At 42.0% G+C, this 18,362-nt stretch overlaps 1 protein-coding gene across 3 annotated transcripts in view; it reads left to right on the top strand.

Moving 5' to 3' along the window:
* The first annotated feature begins 1,354 nt into the window (after positions 1 to 1,354).
* CYP7B1 (cytochrome P450 family 7 subfamily B member 1) overlaps positions 1,355 to 18,362 on the top strand; it is a 124,926-nt gene continuing 107,918 nt past the window's right edge. The window contains exons 1-2 of one of the 3 annotated variants that reach the window (XM_071737655.1): positions 1,424 to 1,564; positions 10,444 to 10,531. In XM_071737655.1, coding sequence (XP_071593756.1) covers positions 10,518 to 10,531 — 14 coding nt within the window. In that variant the 5' untranslated portion in view covers positions 1,424 to 1,564; positions 10,444 to 10,517. Of the gene's footprint in view, positions 1,565 to 10,443; positions 10,532 to 18,362 lie in introns of all 3 variants that reach the window. The other 2 variants (XM_071737654.1, XM_071737656.1) reach the window with 2 other exon arrangements.

Raw genomic sequence — 18,362 nt, 5'->3', positions numbered from 1 at the left:
AATACAGTTCCTGCAAAAAGCATGACGGAGCTATGAGTAAAACAATAGCTTCTCTTACAGTTTCCCTCAGTGCATTGTATTGCACAATAAGGGTGTCTGATTTTTTTATCTCAAGAGGGACAGCAATAGTGACAAGCTTCAGAGACACATCAGCGTGAGACATCCATTAGATATTCTCTGATGGCATTTTTAGTATTTCACTGAAATTAACAGGAAAGTTTGAGGAATGAGATGCACAGCACTGCCAACTGCAAAACCTCAGATGTGAGTAAGGCCTCTAAAAATGATGAAACCTGCTAATGTCAGGAGTGTTTTCTAGATAACTGGCTTTTTTATCTGCTAAAATACATTTGAGTCCCTACAATTCAGAAAAAAAAACCAAAACAACCAAACATGGCAATCCAGAAAACTGAGTGTTGTATAACTTGTTTCCAAGATGCAAGGAATATATAAACCATTAAATAGTGTGAAACATATAATTTGTAATACTGCATACTGCCAAGAATGAGTGAAGTACCTGAACTTCTGTCTTGTCAGCCTTTAAACAAACTGCAAGTCCATAAACTCTGGTATCTTACTCCATCTTCTACTGTAAACTTGATTAAATGGTATCTAACATCACAGCAGTGTTTCTGTTTGTACCTTAGAACTTTGCCAGCCCCCTGCCCTGCCAGCCGGTACCAAACTCTCCGGACCTCTGCCCCACTCCATCCCATTCCCGCTTGCTCAATCTTTGCTTGCTCGTCTCCTCCGCTCCGCAACATGTCAGAAGGGCAGGCACAGTGAGATTGGGAATAACAGGAGTGCTACCTCAATGGCATAGCTACAAGACTCGAACTTGACTGTTCATGTCTTGTTCATCCTACCTCAAGTTACGTTTTAGGAAGCTGGAGAGGTGTTGTTCTTGCTTTTTTACCAGGGGACACACATGGGGTCTTTGTACCAAATCCCAGCGAAGACCAAAGGGCTGATGGAACCGCTTGCCTGCCCGATGGGGAGAGGCCACTGCCACTCCTGCACCCGAGGCCGAGTTCGTGGGGGAACCGAGTTCCTCCCGGGGTGCGGGGAGAGCTGGAGGGACTCGGAGAGCCGGGGCTGCTTTCCGGCGCGGCGGGTTTACCCCGAGGTCCCTGGCCCAGTCTCCGTCCTGGAACTTTCCCGCCGCACCGGTGCTTTTCCCCGTATGCCGAAAGCGGGGGCTTCCCCTCCGCTGCCGGGAGGCCGCGGGGGCGGGCGGGCGCGACCCTCCCCGCACCGAGCGCTCCCCGGGGAGGAGCCGGCCGGGTCGCACCGGGCCCGCTCGCCAAGTCCAGCTCTGAGCAGCCAAACCCAGCCCCCTGGGCTCGGGGTGGGCGGGGAGGGCTGGCCGGCCGGGCGCCTCTCCTGTAGGGAGCGGGAGGACGGGCAAAACTTTGCTCCCCGGCGGTGGCGGAGAGGCACAAGGGGCCGCTGAGGCCAGGGCTGCCAGCATGGGCCCCGACGCTTTGCAGCTCGGTGCCTACAGCGGGGCGGCCGCCGCCGCCCTGCTCCTCTGGGCTGTGTGCGTGCTCTGCAGGAGGAAAAGGTACCGGGGCAGTGGGGGCGGCGGGGGTTGGGGGCGGCGGCCGCCGCCGCATTCCTTCACGACCGCACCGGAGGATCGGTTGCGAGGTTGCGGGGCAGGAGCCCCGCCGCCGGAGCCGCGCATTGGGCCGCGCTTCCCTCCGCCCGCCCCTCCCCGCCGGGAAGCCCTATCAGCGCCTGCCCCGGCGGGGCCCCGGGGGGTGGTGGCCCCGGCTCCCCGGCCCCCCGCTGCGGTTGAGGCTAGCGAGGGGGCCGCGGGGCCTCGAGTGGCCGATGCCTGGCGGGGCTCCCCCGCCTCATTGCTCCGCCGTGGCGCCGCGGCCGGAGGCGGGGGAGAGCCGGGGAGGTGCGGAGCTGGGGGCGGTGGCGGCTGCTCCTCTTCTGGCCGGCGGGCGAGGGGCTGCCGCTCACACGTGTGTGCTGGGGGAGGCTATGCTGGCCTTCCGTGGGTGCGTGGGAGTGGAGTGCGTGCTCCAAAGCACCAAAAGGGTTTGTGAATGTAAGTGAGCCACAAGGTTGCTGAACGCTGCGTGTGGTTTGTGCGCCGAGTGTCAGCCAAAGAACTTGAGGCACTTGATAGCCTGCCCGGTGAGCTCAGGGTACACCGGCCCTGTGCCCTGGGGCCAGGGAGACAAATGCTGCTCCTGGGATTGCAACATCGTCCACACCAACGCCGCTGTCCCGTGTGATCAGCAGCCGAGAGTGGTGTTAGCAAAGCCCTTAGGACTCGGGTCGGGGACATTTCGGTGACCGAACGTGTTGCCATTAGTTTCTTTCAACTTTACGATCTAAAGCTTCACAGAAAATACCTATTTTGGGACAACTTAACTAGAAGCTGCAGGTGGTTTAGGGGAAAGAAGCACTGTGTGGAACTATTCGAACAGTACCTCTTTCTTTATGTGCTCACCTTTTCCAAGGTATTTTTCACTTGTGTTGCCCGTACTTGATGCCCTTCAGTGTCTGTTCCACAGCTGATGAATGAATCTGTGTAAAGACATCGTGGAGGAGGAGTGAAGAAGGGGAGGGATCACTGTTCACTGTAATGTTTGCTTTTTTTAAAAAAATCATGTAATAAACCATATAAAACAGTAAGTTTGATTCTAAATAATAACCAGCTACTTTTCCTAATAATTAAATTCTTTTTTTGGAAGGTATAGACACCCAAATAAAATAAAATAAAATTAATTGCAGTACTAGCCTCTAAAAAAGGGTCAGAATGTGAGTGTGACTGTTTTTAACCAATAAGCCTAACCTTGGGATCATTGTAGATAATTAATCAAATAACAGAAAACCTGTGAAAATTCTTCTTTTGATCCCAGAAGGCATCTGGTCACTGACTGTAAAAAGAGTTGGAGTATTTCCATTATGTCAATTTTCGAACTGTTATTAATATGGCTTGAATTAGAAAGCCCAGTGCATCCCTTTCTGTGGAAGACATCCATCCCACTGCTTGAGTGGGGCGATCCCATAAGACAGGCTACTTAACAGAGTACCTTAGGATGCTTGTTTCATGTTTTCAGCATGTTTCAGTTGAGCCACTGCTCAACTGGTCAATTCTTCTCCTTACTGTTGCTTATCTGACCACCTGTAAGCTGGAGGTGGGAGCAAAACCAGTAAAAAAACCTACATATTTTTTTGACAGGTTTAGTTTCCTGCAAGTTTAGCTTCCTAAAGGAGGTCTACTTAGAAAACAAAGGGAGACCAGTGAGGACATGGTCAGGACAAGTGGGATTGAGTGTCATTTTTGGGGTAGAAGCTGTTGCACTGGCTTAGCTATACTATAAAATCGTGCCTGTGATTACTAGAAATTCTGGTAGAACTGTAACAGGCAGAATTTTTGAAGATGGAAACAGACGGAGCTCTTGCTGTGAAGTTTTTATCTAGATGTGAGTGGTATGGGAAAAGGATCAAAGAACCCATTTGGGGTTCATAACCCTTGTGGTGGAAGAGCTTTTGAAGTCAGTTCTTCAAAATTGTTGGGGCATCTGTGCTACAGCAGAATGATAGAGTAGCTTCAGCAAGAAGATACACTATTTTGCCATCAAACCCAAATGGTTCAATTAATAAATCACTTCTTTAAAAACTGGGCTGCTTCTCAGAGACGTGTACAAAGCACCAGTGTGCAAGTCACTGGAGAGAAAAGTAGAAAATCCCATCTTTGTGTAGTACAGCCCTCAGCATATGTTGCTGTTGTACAAGTGGTATCTTGCTCCAGTAAAATGTGCTATTATTATTTATTTTTTTATTTATAGTCTAAAGGAAGATAAGAAAATATGCATGGTCTTGTGACATACTGGCCAGCCTCCAATGACTGGACATACTGACCAGTCATTTCTGGTCTGCAGGAAGAAGAGCCAAGCTAGGGGTCCAGTGGACTAAAAAAATGAGGATAAGTTTTAGTTCATTCTCCTGAGATTTGGTGCAAATTTGTGATCCCCCTTTCATATCTGACCCTTATCTGTTTATCCATCTCTGTGTGTCCTTCACGTGTTCTTTTTCTTTCCCTTTCTTGTATTTTAATGTAACAAATCCAGCAGAAGGAGTGCTGCCCCCTTTCAGAAGTCCAGAAAAAAACATTTGGGAACCTGTTGACATAGGGGCTATTGGCAAATTACTGCGTGAATAAAGGCCAACATCAAGGTTGTACTCCTGATCATGGATCATTAATATTTGGACAGAAAAGTGAACGATTCTGGTTTTTTGAGCTTGCTTATGCTAGAATAAAATGTTGCTAGTTCACCTTTACAGGTTTTTTTAATAGAAATTGGTATGTTGCCCTAATGTTGGTTTGTTTGTACCAATGTGCAAATTCTGTATAGAGGAGTTTTTGTGGTGTTTAAAGTGCTAAGATAAACTTTACAAGAGTAATAAAATTTAACATCTTAACCACAACTATGTGTGGCTTCCATCTCTGATAGCAATAGTGGTCATATGTATCTCTATATAAATGAAGAGCTTAAGTAAGTAAATATACACTCCTGTGTTGTTTCCTCTCAGGCTCAGTGCTCATTGCCTGAGTAAAGATTTTATCAGAAAATTTGTGTTGAAAAATTGTTGCATTGACTTAGTCTGCCCTTGCCTTTTTCTGTAGTGCAGTGTCTTGTTACCTGGGGTTATGAGGTTTCAGGATGAGTTTCGTGCAAGTTTTCTTGTTAAAGTAGTTACTCTTTGGAGACAGAAAAGAAAAGAAAAGGAATTTCCTTTTGTACCAATGTTTATCATTCGAGTGCTGGTGGCAGTAATAACACAAAGGAAACTAATTGGAGTCTTTGCCAGGTTTCGTATCACAGATGGTGTAGAAACAGTAGTAGAACAAAAGTTTCCTTAATCACAGAAAATTTTATTTTGAGTTAAGCTTCAATGTCAAATGAGGTTCAGTGCCTTCTGCATGCTACAGAAGGATCTCCCTCTTACTGGTTAATGAAGAAAAACCTATCAAGGCTGTTTGCTGGGGAATGTATTTTCTCCAGAGAGAGCTTCATTTTTGCCACTGCATGGAAGTATCTCTGCTGTGGCAAAACCTGATGACTTCCTATCCTGGAGATTGTACAGATTATCCTCTTTTGTCTTCATAAAGTGTCTAAGCCAGCTCCAGCTTTATGGGTTTTTTGTTGTTTTCAAAATTTTTTCCACTGGCTGTGCACAGTCTTGTGAAGCAGGGGGTAAGACAGCAAATGAAGCCTACTACTGATCACCTTCCAGAGGGAATGCAGCCCAAGTCAGGGAAGTAACCTCAAGATGAACAGGGGGTAGCTCCCGATGACTTACATAGGTGTGGCACTATTAATTTTTTTTTTTTTTTTCTCAAACTGATGCTTATTTTTGGCTTTTAGTCTTTATTGCATGTCCATGGTTGAAAGCTGTCCCAAATTCTAACCATCAATTGTGGGACAAGGCTGTGATGCTCTCCTGCTTCCCTCCTTGTGGGGCATATGCTGTGAATTACCAAGAAGAGGCTTAGGCTGACCATAAATTTAAACCACTGTCTTTGGGGAAGGGGACAGTGAAGAGAACTGGAACAAAGATGTTTTTCTTTCATATTTATGCATTGAAATTGGATTCCATTGTCCTGAGGTTTGCATCTCAAAGTTTTTCAGGTAAGGGAGATACAGTCCCAACCTGGAAATACTCATGAGAGTTTTATGTCTTCTTGGAGGGCGTAACATGTATCCTATATGAGCCACACTGATTAAGGAGTTTGTAAAAATCATTCCCTATGCAGCTCTTCAGGTTACTAAGGTTGGTATTAAAATTACTATGAATGGGCATCACAGCCAAGATTGCTTACGAGGAATGATAGAATATATGGCATGTGGGGGTTTTACTGGATTAGAGGAATTCCCATGCTGGGTTAGACAAGCCACATACATTATAATGTATTGTTTCTGATCTGTTTCTAATGTGTCAGAATATGGTATTAAAAAAACCCTTAAAATAGTATAATTGTAGACTAAAGTCAACATAAGAAGACTTACTTGATAAATTTCTAAGAAAGGATTTTTCTGTGGCCTGAGTTGTGGATTTAAACCCTTGTTGCAGCAAAGCATCTTTCATTTTTCTCTCTAAAATACCTCCAATCTATACAATAACATTAATCTAAAATATTTTTGCCAAAAAATTGCTCTCTTGAAACCAGATAGATACTGGTGAAGAGAATATAGATTTCATCTTTGCCTTCAAGAACGTTTTATCCTTCTCTGTGACAAGCTGTGAGCTTGCTAACAGCTCTCTTACCAAGCGAATTGTAGTTCACAAGATGTCATCAGCCTGTCTTTTTTACCACTTCTGCTAATTTAGGCAATATGTTAAGGTAGTTTTCTGTTGGAAGGAACATCAGGAAGGACAGATAGAAGGATACCAGAAAAATCTAGCCTCTCCCTTCTTACCTTGGGTTTCTACAGAGGGCTTTTTCTCCATTCTCTTGGTTGAAATCCTAGGGACTAGTCCATACATTTTCATGGCCTCATTTGGTTAAATGTTGTAGTCCACTATTACTCCACTCTGAAGAGATGAGGACTGAAGACTGAAACCTAAGTTTCTGTTTAAGACAGAAAAATAACAATTCTTTTTCTTAAGTAGCCTTAAAAAACCTTTCTCATTACCACTTTTTGGTTTTCTGTCACCTTCTCACTGTTGTGCCAAAATGTGGTGGAATTGTATTTCTCCACCTGGTTCTTCTGGTAAGAGCTTAGTGAAGGTTGAATAAAACAAAGTAAGAAAAACCCTGACTTCCTCAAGATGTACAAGAATCAGTTCACTGTTTTTTGTGTTCTCTTAAGGTATTAATAGACCCGTGGGGCCATTACATTGTGGGTTTGGGATGACAGTGTGTCTTGAGAGGTTTTTCTTAGTTCTTCTTCAGTGCTGCTTCATCCTTCTCATATGTAGTCTGGGTATCATGTACATCTTGGGTTGTGCTTCCTACCAAGGCTTAGAAGATGACACTGAAGATGACACCTCTTTTAGCAGATAGCAAACTTTTCCAATAATCTATGATTTGCAGTACTCTTTGCTTAAGGTACACTGCCACCTAGCAACAGTTTCCCTTCCCTCCCAGTTTTTTTGACCTACTTTGTTGGGGGTTGTTCAGAGTTAGTTTGTACCTGGTCTGGTCTTGATTAGCATCCAGACCCCATCAGTAAATGCCATTCTGGTAAATGTGTGTCTGTGTGTGGTGGAGGTATTTTTAGTGGCAATAAGAACTGTTAGCTCCAGGTTTCTCACTAAAAGACAATGTTTTTTACTTTTAGAGTGGTTTTTCCTTCCAGCGTTTCTGTGAAAAATGCCTGTAATCTTTATTATTTTTGTTTTAACCAGAAATGCTTGGTATTGCTTTCTTCTCTTCATTATTCTTTGGAGGAAATACAATTAAAGACAAGACTTAGAGGGAATTGCTTTAAACTCTTTTTTAGCATTCCAGTCCAACATGAGGCATGGAATCCATCTAGAATACTGTACACAAATGCACATTGCTTACAGAAAGTATTGAACCATTAATCCTGCTCCTCCTCCAAGCTGATAGCCCTAAAGGTATGAATGAGGAAAACCTAAGCAAATACAGAGGGCTTCAAAACTCAGATTCCTGCCTACTCATAGGTTAAGTAGGAAAAATGCACACGAGTTGGCAAATCTTAGCTGAAACATGGGATACAAAGGCTGTCCGTGAAGGAAGACACAAAGGGGCAAATCTTAATCCTGGTATCCTCTTACAGGAGATGTTAGAAGCTTCTCCTTTAAGCATGATGATGATATTTGCCACCTGATGTGCTTTGATCATTGGTGATATAACTAGAGCTACGTCATCAGGCAATGGCAAGACAGAAAGGAATTGCAAAACAGAGTTCCCTGGCCCTCCCACTCCCCCTGCAAGGAGTGACTTCAGTGTGATGTGGGCACTTGGATGCTTCCTGAGCTCTCAGTCTTGCCTGCAGACTCTGCCTCAGTTTCCTTGCTGTAAATTGGAGGCCAGCATGGTCTGTTGATTTATGGGTAACGCCGCTGAATGCTTCACAGGGCACTCAGAGAGTTGCCAGAGAAGATAAAAAAAATACTTCTGTGGTATAACTACTCAACATGTGCTGGGGAGCTGTTGCCTGCCCTATCCCTATCTCCTTTATGCTGAAGTACAAATTCTAGTTACTGTGTTAAGCCTGAAATGCCACATTTTATTGCAATATTCAGCTAAGCTGTTGGATCATGTCAGTCACCTTAGTGTTTTACTCAGTTATGAGAATTACAGTCCCATATAAAATCGTTTGGGATTTTTCAGTCAAGTATTTTGATTAAGAAGTTGAGCAGAATTTGTTTTGGTATAATAATATAACTGTTCTCAGTACTCCATCTAGTCACTTAGTTAACTTAGTGCATAGTAATGGCAGGGAGTGGGAGAAATAGAGAAGCTAAAAGAAACAGCATAAGTGCAATGTTAATACACTGTATGAAGTTAAGGAAAATCTCACAGTTAAGTTGGCAGTCTTTTTCTCTTTTATCCAAGTTTCATAGAGCTACTTGGTAGTGGAGCCAGGGTTGGATCTCATTTTCCTGACTTCTAGTTCTGTGCTTCAACTTGCTGCCTTTCCTTTCCAACATACTTACCATGTATGACATTATAGCTGTCTGGTAAACTAACTTTTTCAACCATGAGGCGGATTTTGAATTCTGATTTAAAACTTCAGCAGTGTTCCTTTTCTTTCCCCACCATTTACTGATCCTTCTACAAGATGCGTGTAGGTTTTTAGGCTAATATTCATTTGCACGCCGTCTGGGAGAACTTTGGCTGACTGAGAGTCCCATAAAACAAAAGTTTCCTCTTTACAAACCACATGGAGCTTGGCTGTAGATATTCAGTTCCTTTCTCCACAAACTGTTTTTAATGGTGCCAGATTCTTCTGTTTCTTCTCCTTGTTTGGCACATGTCAGGAAAAAAAAATCTTGGCTCTTGCATAGAACATATCTTGTTTCCTCTTAACTGCTCGTACTTTCTATTCGTAATTCAAATCAGCAGAAAAATGCTATGGTTGTGCTTCTTGTGATTTAATCCTGTACTTTCCTAAGCCATATTCTAATGTTCTTAAAAAAATGTTTCTCTGTCATACTGTAGGTCTAGTGGTAGGAGGTTCTAGCTGGATGCAGTGGATGTGCCTCTCTCGATTTGAGAGAGCGTTGCATGATGTCCTGAGAGAGTGGCCTGCTCAAGCCCTGTGGAGGCACACAAAGGGAGAACAGATGAGGAAAATGAAATGTTAGAGGAGTGTCCATTCATCCCAGGGTACTGTCAGAGAGCCTCTGCAAATTTTTCATGAGTTAACTCGTGTTGCTTGCTGACAGCCTCACTCAGCACCTATGCAGTTCTTCTTTGTGTGAGTCAGTCTCCTGCTGATGGTAAAGATGGGGTGCAGCACTGCTAAGTGTGGTCACCTGTTTGGTTTCTTGTGGTTCCCCAGAAAGATCAGCACACTGCTTACTGGCCTGATCTTTCCTCACTCCAGCTCCTTGCTTTTTAGGAGGCCTGTCCCCAGATTTTTCCTAAGCTGTCACCACAAATTGTTATGTCACTGGCCTTGCCTAGAAAGGATTGAACAAAATGTGATATTTTAGTGGTATGTTGAAAAAATTATCATAGAAAATTTCCACTTTTTCATTACTTTTTTAAGTGATGTAGTGTTTATTTAAAAATGTGGTCTCATATCAACACTGTGCAAGGCTGCAGAAGTTTTGCAATTATTAGCTGAGGGAGTAGTCACTTAAAAATAAAAAAAAAAGCAACTGTATATTCCTTAGCAAGGGGAACTACTGCTGTTAACAGAACTGATGGAGAATTAGTGACTAAAATGAAGTTCCTGAGAAGTCAGTATTTCAGTCTTTTTTGTACTCCCTTTGTGTGCATGCCAGCAGAAGGCATGGATTTTCCCCTTTGTTGTGGTGTAGTACTGTGGCCTCTGAAGGCTTCAGAGAGATGGTCTCCAACTTTCCAGTGGGACCCCATGGAAAATCAAAGTATTTTCAGATACTTTCATTTAATCTGCTTAACAAAAGCAAGATGCCTCCTGAAGGAAGGACAGTTGCTGTTGTCTCCTCAGAGAGAATCTGAGGGACTTCCACTGCTGGTCCACTCAGCTGATGCTGCCACAGTGTTTGGTCATTGCTTCCCTAGCAAGGAAATACTGCTCCATGTCTTCCTCTTCAGTGCTGGCATGGGGGTTTTTTTTTGGGTTACAATAACTTCTCATCAGAGCTTCTGGTGTGTGATAGATCATAGCCATACTAATTATCTCCAGCTGGTTTTTCAGCATGAGAAGCTCTGGGGGTTATATTTGGGAAGTTTCTCTGAAAACAGCTCAAGCAGTGGACTGGTGACAAGGTACAGCTTTTTTCTTTCAGGTTTTCAGGAACTGATCTGTGGTATTCACTCATCTCATATTTATACTTAACCAGAAAAAACCTCTCTGGAAGGTATGCCTTTGTTTTGGTAGGTACCAGTATTTTTAAAATGTTTCCAGTACATTATATGTATCTTCCTTATTGCCTTCAAAAACCTCTGTTATTTTGTTGGATGGAATTTTTTTTTCATGTTTTCTATAGAAGATTTGCAGATGTGTAGGTTACTTTTCAGCATAACTTTTTTGCTTAAATAGCAAATTTCCAAGCCCTACAGCTGAGGGTGAGGCATGTTGCCAGAGCCCACACTGCAGTGCTTCAATGCAATTCCTGTTTAAAAAGGAGCAGCTGTGTAGCTGTACCAGAAGTGAAAATGCCTCTCAGTTCAGGAGTCATCCAAGAACCAATTGTAAAACATGATGAACCCACAGAACTGATGTTTGGGCAAGATGGGGGAGGAAGAATGAAAGTTCTGGGAGGGTGGGTTTGTAGGTGGTGCTCTTTTTAACCACAGATACAAGCTTGAAAGATTCTGATTCAACAGTAGTAGCACTTAGATGTGTGTATCTGATGATGAAATCAAGCTTACAGTACACAAAAGATGTTTGGGCTTTTCAGTAACAGCTGCCATCAGAGCAAAAGTGAGGGATGGACGTGGATGTTCAGGCCCTGGAACAAGTGCAACAAGATGGATTCAAAACCTAGGCTCCTTCTGAGGACCAAATGAGGGATAGTTGCAGTTTGTGTTTCTAAGCAGCTTGCATGTAATATCCTTTGAAGCCAGGTTAAATTATCTGTTGCTGCTAAGGAGCAACACAGGATTGTTCACAGCAGGACTGGAGAGGTTCCTCATGTGTGTCAGTGTTCAGTGGCTTGGGAAACAGCTGCTTGTGCAATGTCTGGTTTGTGGTTGAACAGACAGCAGAATTTCTGGCATTGCTGCGTTAAGATACAAAAATGATAATTAAGCCTCAAATCTTGCATATGTGAATGAGTTAGAGTTATTTTTTTTTTCTGTAAGCTGTTTAGTTTCTTGCATCTTATGTAGTGAAAATGCTTCTAGATCCTACTTAATACTACCACGTTACAAGAGAAGGGATTTTTTTCATAACCTGTGGACCACAGATAGAACCACATCAGAAATAATAATTTCAGAGCCCTGCTGTTGTTAAGACTTTAAAACAAAATAAACCGTACATGCCTATCCTATTTGCTCTGCAGTGGTAAGCTAAAACAGACAATGCTGAGATCTTCTGAGCTCAAGAAAATCCAGTTTTCCTGGCTTTGTGGTTTGATTTGCAGAAATAGGACCTGCCTTCCAGTCAGGTGTCAAATCAAGTGCAGTTGTGACCTGTCCAGTCTTATCTCCTGCATAGATTAGGCTATTGCAGTGTCTCCTGCATCAAGCACATTATATTGTGGTTGAACACAATCATACTTGAAATTGTTCATGGAAGGATGTCTTGCCTTTGGTTTATTTTTTCCTTTGAGTGATGAGTAGTCCAGTGATTATCCCTTAGGTCATTCTTGCCATTGTGTTCTTTGCTTTAAGAAAGTGGAAGGAATTCAGTCTTATTAGTGGTTGTGTATGTCCTTTAGAATATTTAAAAAATTTAATGAAGAAATGATGAAAGCCTAAGATTACATAAAAAAGTAAAACACGAGACCATCACTTGTTCAAAGTTGAAAATAAACACCTGCTAAAAAGTGCTGGCAAGCTCAGCTGACATCTTTAATTGTGCTTTGGTTAGTATGGACTGAAGCAACTTGCTGTCTCTCCTACTGGTGTTCCATAGTCCCTGCATTGTGTGCTTGCTTGATTGTTTTGGAGAAAAAGGAGAAGAGCAGCCAGTGTTTTTAACCAAGGCCATAAAAACCAGATGGGACCAGATGAACCAATGCTTAATTTTTTAGACATTAAATTTTAGACATTTGATTTTTAGACATTAAAAAAAAAAAAATTGACTTTTTTTGCTTGTTTTGCACTTTTTCAGTGTATCTTGTTATTGGTAATACCCCCGAGACTGTATGTGTGATCTCATGCCTCCTTACTGTATTCCAGCAGTTCTAGAGATTCAAATGCACTGTATACAATAGAACTATGATGGGATGAGGCAACTGAACCTGTAGTGAGAAAGTTCATTTCATCAAAATGAAAGCCCAGTAAGACTTCTCTTTTTTCAGTACAAATTTCTTTCAGTACAAATATAATGTCCTGAACTGGAAAGTCAGATGGTTTCTCTCATCCGACCATGTGAAAAGAAACCAAAACAAACCCAGTAGGCTTATAGTTGTAACTTTGTAGGTAATTGGTTGTGTAAGGAATGTCCAAGAGAGATATGGTTTTGATCCCTCAGTCATTGAATTAAAGACGTCACATTGGACACAGTTTTTGGTGAAAGAAGGCAGCCTTGGAGATAGCAGGAAGATGGAAATCCTCTTGTGTGCTATGGTGACAGTGACTTTCCAAGTGAAGATGCCCTCAGCTTTCCATATAGAAACAACATTGCCATTCCCTGTAGCCTTTCTCCCTGGACAGGACCAAAGGCTCTGGAAAAATCCCTGCTACTAACACATATGACCATTTGTACCTCTGGTATCTCATTTAGCCCCAAGCACTCCAGTCAGATACAGCTACAGACTGAGCTGTGCTGCATCAAGTGCTGCTGCTTAGTTCTTGCAGCAAATATCAAATCATCTCCTTAAAGACTGCAAAACAGTAGAAAGTCTTTCCTGTTCATGCCAGTCAGTTTCTCAAGAATTTCTAAAGATTGTGGAATGGTCAGATCAGTTAATTGTCTGCTAAAGTATGAATTTTTCTGCAAGTCAGTACAGAATATGGACATCTCTTTCCAAGGTTGGGCTGCTCAGAACAGACTCAATAAGCATACTTTGCAAGCTGTTTCTCAAAACTGATATGTATATGGAAAGCAACCAGCACAGTTGGATTCTGTAGAAACAAATAAGGTCCTTGGGCCCTACTGCGATTCTGCTGATAATTATTGTAACCTGACTGCACAGTTTGGCTGGTAGCTAGATTTATGTCAGTAAAGGATAAAGTCTGTATTTATCAGTTTTTCCTCTTTCAGCAGGCTTTCTGTTTTGTATCTTGCCTTTTTTTCCACTGGTATTAGAGTGCTTTTTTTTCCTGACTTCTCAATTTGCTTTTTTTAAGTGTTCACAAAATTCACTGTGCTGTATGGGAAGTGTCCTCATGAATTCCAATTGCTCTGCTCAGGGGTAAGCTGGGCTAATGAGACCTTTCTTTGTTTCATTTGAATGGGTTTTGTGAATTGCTTTTATCACCCTGGTACCTGTAAGGGGATTTTCCATAGACAAAATGACAATAAAAAAATGAAGAGCTTTTGTTGGTAAGTCACCTGGCAATTCTGCCTGGATCCTCAGTGTAGCTGTCAGAAGATGTGAGTGACTCCTTAATGTCCAGTGCCTCTAATTGCCCTTTGTTTCTGCTCTGTTCTTCTTGTGTGGGTTTTATTTCTCAATTGATAGGAGGAAACATGAAAGCAAGTTGTGATGGAGTGCATTTCCAGTCATCAGGAGGGAGCAAATTAGGATGGTCAACATGCAGCCGGAGGAGAAATTTCATCCTGTCTCCTGCCCTGACCTGTGGTTGTGGGTGATGCCATCCCATCCCACTTGACCCTTGTATAATCACTTCCTTACAGCTCAGCTCATGTGGGGAGCCTCTCACTTCCACAGAATTAAGGAACAGGGACTTTGATGCTTTGCCCTTCCTGAAGGCTCATGGTAACTCCCTCAGTTATCCATTTGTAACCATCTTCTTCCTCAACTCTTGCTCAGCATACTGATCATCAACCTGCAACCTCACCTTCCCCCAGGATTGTTTCATTATTTGAGGGTAATGTGCAGGAGGATAGTACTAGTTTTTATAACTTCCTAAGAAAATACAAGTGAATGCATTTCAAGCCCCAAGAACGAGGTGGCAGCTGTTAGTTAGGAGTGGGCAGCATCCATGAGTCCCAGGTAAACCTGCAGTCAGGCTTTTGAAGAAAATTTTTACTGAACCACCATGGATTTTACTGAACCAATGATTTCGTAATTATTGGAGTTGATGAATTTCTCTAGATTTATGTTACTGGGATTTTTCTGTCTGGCTTGAAACTTTGCCCTTGAGCTATGCTGTAGTGTTTTCTTATCTTTGACTTGGTCAAGAGTAGCTTGAAAGCTTCTTGGCTTTCTTGCAACACCTGCCTTCTACAGGACTCTATCCTTCACACAGGGAAGGGATTAGAGGCATCACTGTTCCTTCATTTATATAATTCTGTCATTGCTGTGACACCAGCGTAATCTTCTTGACTGGCTGATCAAACTGATTTTCAACAGTTTTAGACAGAGTAAAAAAATTAGTGCATTTAAGTCTTCCTTGATTTTTCTGGCAGTTTTTCTGTCATTCAGTCTAGCATTTTCTTTCTTCATCTCAAGTCCCTTTTGGTTTTTACTGTGCTTATCTTCCTTCCTATATAGTATCTGCTACAGCTGACGTTTTCTAACCTTTAGGGCTCCAGTTCTCCTAATCTCATGTTAAAGCAGTTAGTGAGAGATAAGAGTCCCTTACCAGAGTTTGTCTTATTGCAGTATTTGACATGACTTTTTGGCCTTACCTTAGATAGTTGAGGCTTTCCATTAATTTCAGCAGAGCCAGGATTTTACCTTAGATAGCTGCTAACACCAAAGGGCTTCTGTGGTGTCTGCTGCTTTATCATATAGTCAAATGAAATAATCTCTTCTGTAATTTGTGAGCATATATTTAGCATTTTGGGGATTTATAACACATCAGTAACAACTGACATACTTTTGCAAAAAAAAAAGCAAACCTGTTCAAAATTACAGCACATTCTGATGCTTGGGGCTTCTGAAAAGGGAACAGAGCTCTGGTTTGTGGCGCTGCTTCTACCAAGCAACAGGATTTTTTTGATTTTATAGCAGAGGGACGTTTGCATTTTCAGTCAGCAGAATAAAAATGCACAGTAACCAAGGGTGCTTTGGGGGGAGTCGCAATCACTTGTATTGCTCAGTGACATTTTAAACAATTTAAGTTTTGCTGACCTGGCTGCATTAGATGGGGCTGTTCCTCTTCTCAACAACCTGTGCCTGCAGTAGCAGCAGTACTTGGTGGGGTCATGGGGGAGTGCTGTGATAGCTCTTTTTTCTTGGGGAAACAGCTTAGTGTTTGTTCCAAGCATGGTTGTTCACATGGCATATACTTATGAGTAGGGCAGACCAGGCCATACGAAAAGGAGTAAAAATCTTGATGCTGACGATGCATGAGTTCTTTGCTTCTGCTGGACCTCACCTTCATAATTTCACGACCTTTACATCTCACGTGGATTTCTGGTTTGATGGTATGATAGAGAAGTTACAGTATTCTCTATATATTTTATACCTTGAACAGCATTTCAAAGATTGTTTGGTTTTGGTTTGGTTTGGTTTTTTGTACAGTTAAAATGCCTTTATTCATTGATTCTTGAAGACTTTACAATTAAATATATGGAATGAAATTTTAATTGCCTAAAAGTTCGTGGGGGGTGAGACCACTTCTTTTTGGTAACAGAGGTTATTTAAAAATAGTGTTTCACTTGCATCCAAATACAGATGCTGGTTGGCAGCTTAAATAATAGACTGGGGCTGAGTCAGGGTTTCCTTTCATATGCAGTATTACAAATATTTTAATTATATGGGTTGCATAAATGTGTAATGGCCCCATGGCTCTTATCGTGGACTAAATTTTTTTTTTTCACATGTTCCTAACACTGTGAAGCAGTGACTTGTGTCTCAAACTTCTGGGTCTGTAATGCTATCAACTATGTGTGTGTATAATCAGAATTGGCACACTCGCTGTCCTCTGCTATGCCCACCCCTAATTTTTCTGGCCCACTTGTGCTTAACCACATCTGCTGATGAATGTGGATTTGGTGTTTTCTACTGGGAAACTAACCATTTAAAGGCAATCTGAAGCTTATTTTCCTTTTATTAAAAAGATGGGGAGGTGTAGTTCTGTTGACTCATACAAAGTAAAAGTACTTGGTTTCAGTGGTTGTGAGGGCTGGAGCCTTTAGACCTTTTTTCATTTGTAACCAGTAAGATGAAGAATATGGTCAAGGACTTCTGTCTTCCAGCTGTGACCCACCCAGGATGTGAATTTTCTGTAATTGTGGTGATAAAACTAATCATATAGTCCTTAAGTGGCTTTTGAACCGCAAAGGTTTTGTAGCATTAAAGGGGATTTTTGTTTGTTTCGGGCATCTTGAAAATGAGAAAGTACTTTAACAAAATCCATCCTGAGTTTGTGAGCAAGTTGTCCCATGAGAAGCTCCCCTGGCAGCCTTCAACTGCACAGAGCTCACTGCAGTTTGTTATCAGTGAACTTTTAAAGAATTTCTTCTGGTCACTTTAGTACAAGATAGTTCCTTCTAGTACAAAAAAAAAAAAAAACAACAAACAAACTGTTGTGAAACCTGCATGGCTTCCTTCCCACAGAAACCATCTGTGGGGGGAGAAGGAAGGGAGGCAATGGGAAATCCCAGTGTATACTCAGGGTGTGTGACAGGACCCAGTAGTTGGGAAGTGATCCTTCTCCTGCCCTGCAGGCAGAGCCACACTGAGTTAATCAATTGTTTACAAAAGAAAGGACATTTGTCTCTTCAGCAACCACATTTATGTTGTTGCAGTCACAAAGGTTGTAAGTCCCCTTTTCTGTTTCTTCCTTACCATCCAGAGTATCACTTCTAATCCTGATGTTCAATCCTGAATTGGCAGCTTCTACTTCAACTTTAAAATTACTGGGTTTTTTAGCCAGGCAGTTTTTTCCTAAATTTATTAGAACTGTAAGCAAATAGAAAAATAATGCGTGGCTGTACGATGGAAAAAATATAGGGTAGGTAGTTAAATTGCAGTATAGTATCTGGTAAAACTTTTGGAACAAAGAGAGCTCATAAGAAAATTGTAGACTAAAAACCCAAACCATCCTTTGATTACTACCAGATTCATATGTTCCTGCAGTTGTAGCATTAGTTAGCCACAACTGATACATTACGGATGCTTGTAAGTAATTTTCCTTTCATCTCTGGTTAAACTCCTGGAGATACTATTTTAGGTGCTTGTTTTGATGTAAGCTTTACATTCATTTGTTTGTACTTTCTGGTTTCAAAAATTAGACTAGACTAAATTGGTAATTTTTTTTCTTTAAACTGATTTAAGCTCATTGCTAGTTTCTTTAGTGTCAATTACCATTTGTCATCAATTCAGGTACTTGTAGGTCTTTGGGTGAAACTGAAAGCAATCCTCAAATCGTTTAAAGTGAGCTTGTTTCTTATTAATATATTGAAATTAATGTAATATCTGAGTTCACATATAATCTTTGGAGCTTGAGTTTTTCAATTAAAAAGAAAAATAAAAATGCTGGGGGAACTAGAGTGTTCCCAGTCTTAAACTTGTGTTAGATTTGTTGTTTTATTCCCCAGTGTGACTGTGCTGCTGTGGCTATGGCAGTGCTGTCTTGATGGTCTCTAACTCTTGTGTGCTGCTGCTTGGTACCAGTAGGTCATCTTCACTCTGTGCCTGCAGTGATGGTACCAAACTGGGGCTCAAAACACTGTTACTTCAACAAGACCTCGCTGAACTGTAAATGCTGAGTGTTCACCATTTAAAGTTCATGGAAAAAATCAGTTTATTATTGCACATATAGTGTTGTCAGAAGCCTTTACCTCTTCTTTTTTAAGGCTGAGTGGTCAAGAGTTTAACGAGGAGTTAGTCCAGACTTGGGATTCCTGGTCTCAGTCATCTGCTGTGTTTCTGTCCTTGGTGTATGAGAGCACCTGGCATACATATCTCCCTAGAAAGCATAGCTGGTTCCTCACCCTTGTGCTAGTTGCAGGACTGCT

This window comes from Heliangelus exortis, chromosome 2 (genome assembly GCF_036169615.1).
Source record: "Heliangelus exortis chromosome 2, bHelExo1.hap1, whole genome shotgun sequence".
Classification (NCBI taxonomy): Eukaryota; Metazoa; Chordata; class Aves; order Apodiformes; family Trochilidae; genus Heliangelus; species Heliangelus exortis.
The sequence above is the reverse complement of the archived record's forward strand: the minus strand, read 5'-3'. Positions and strand labels throughout refer to the sequence as shown.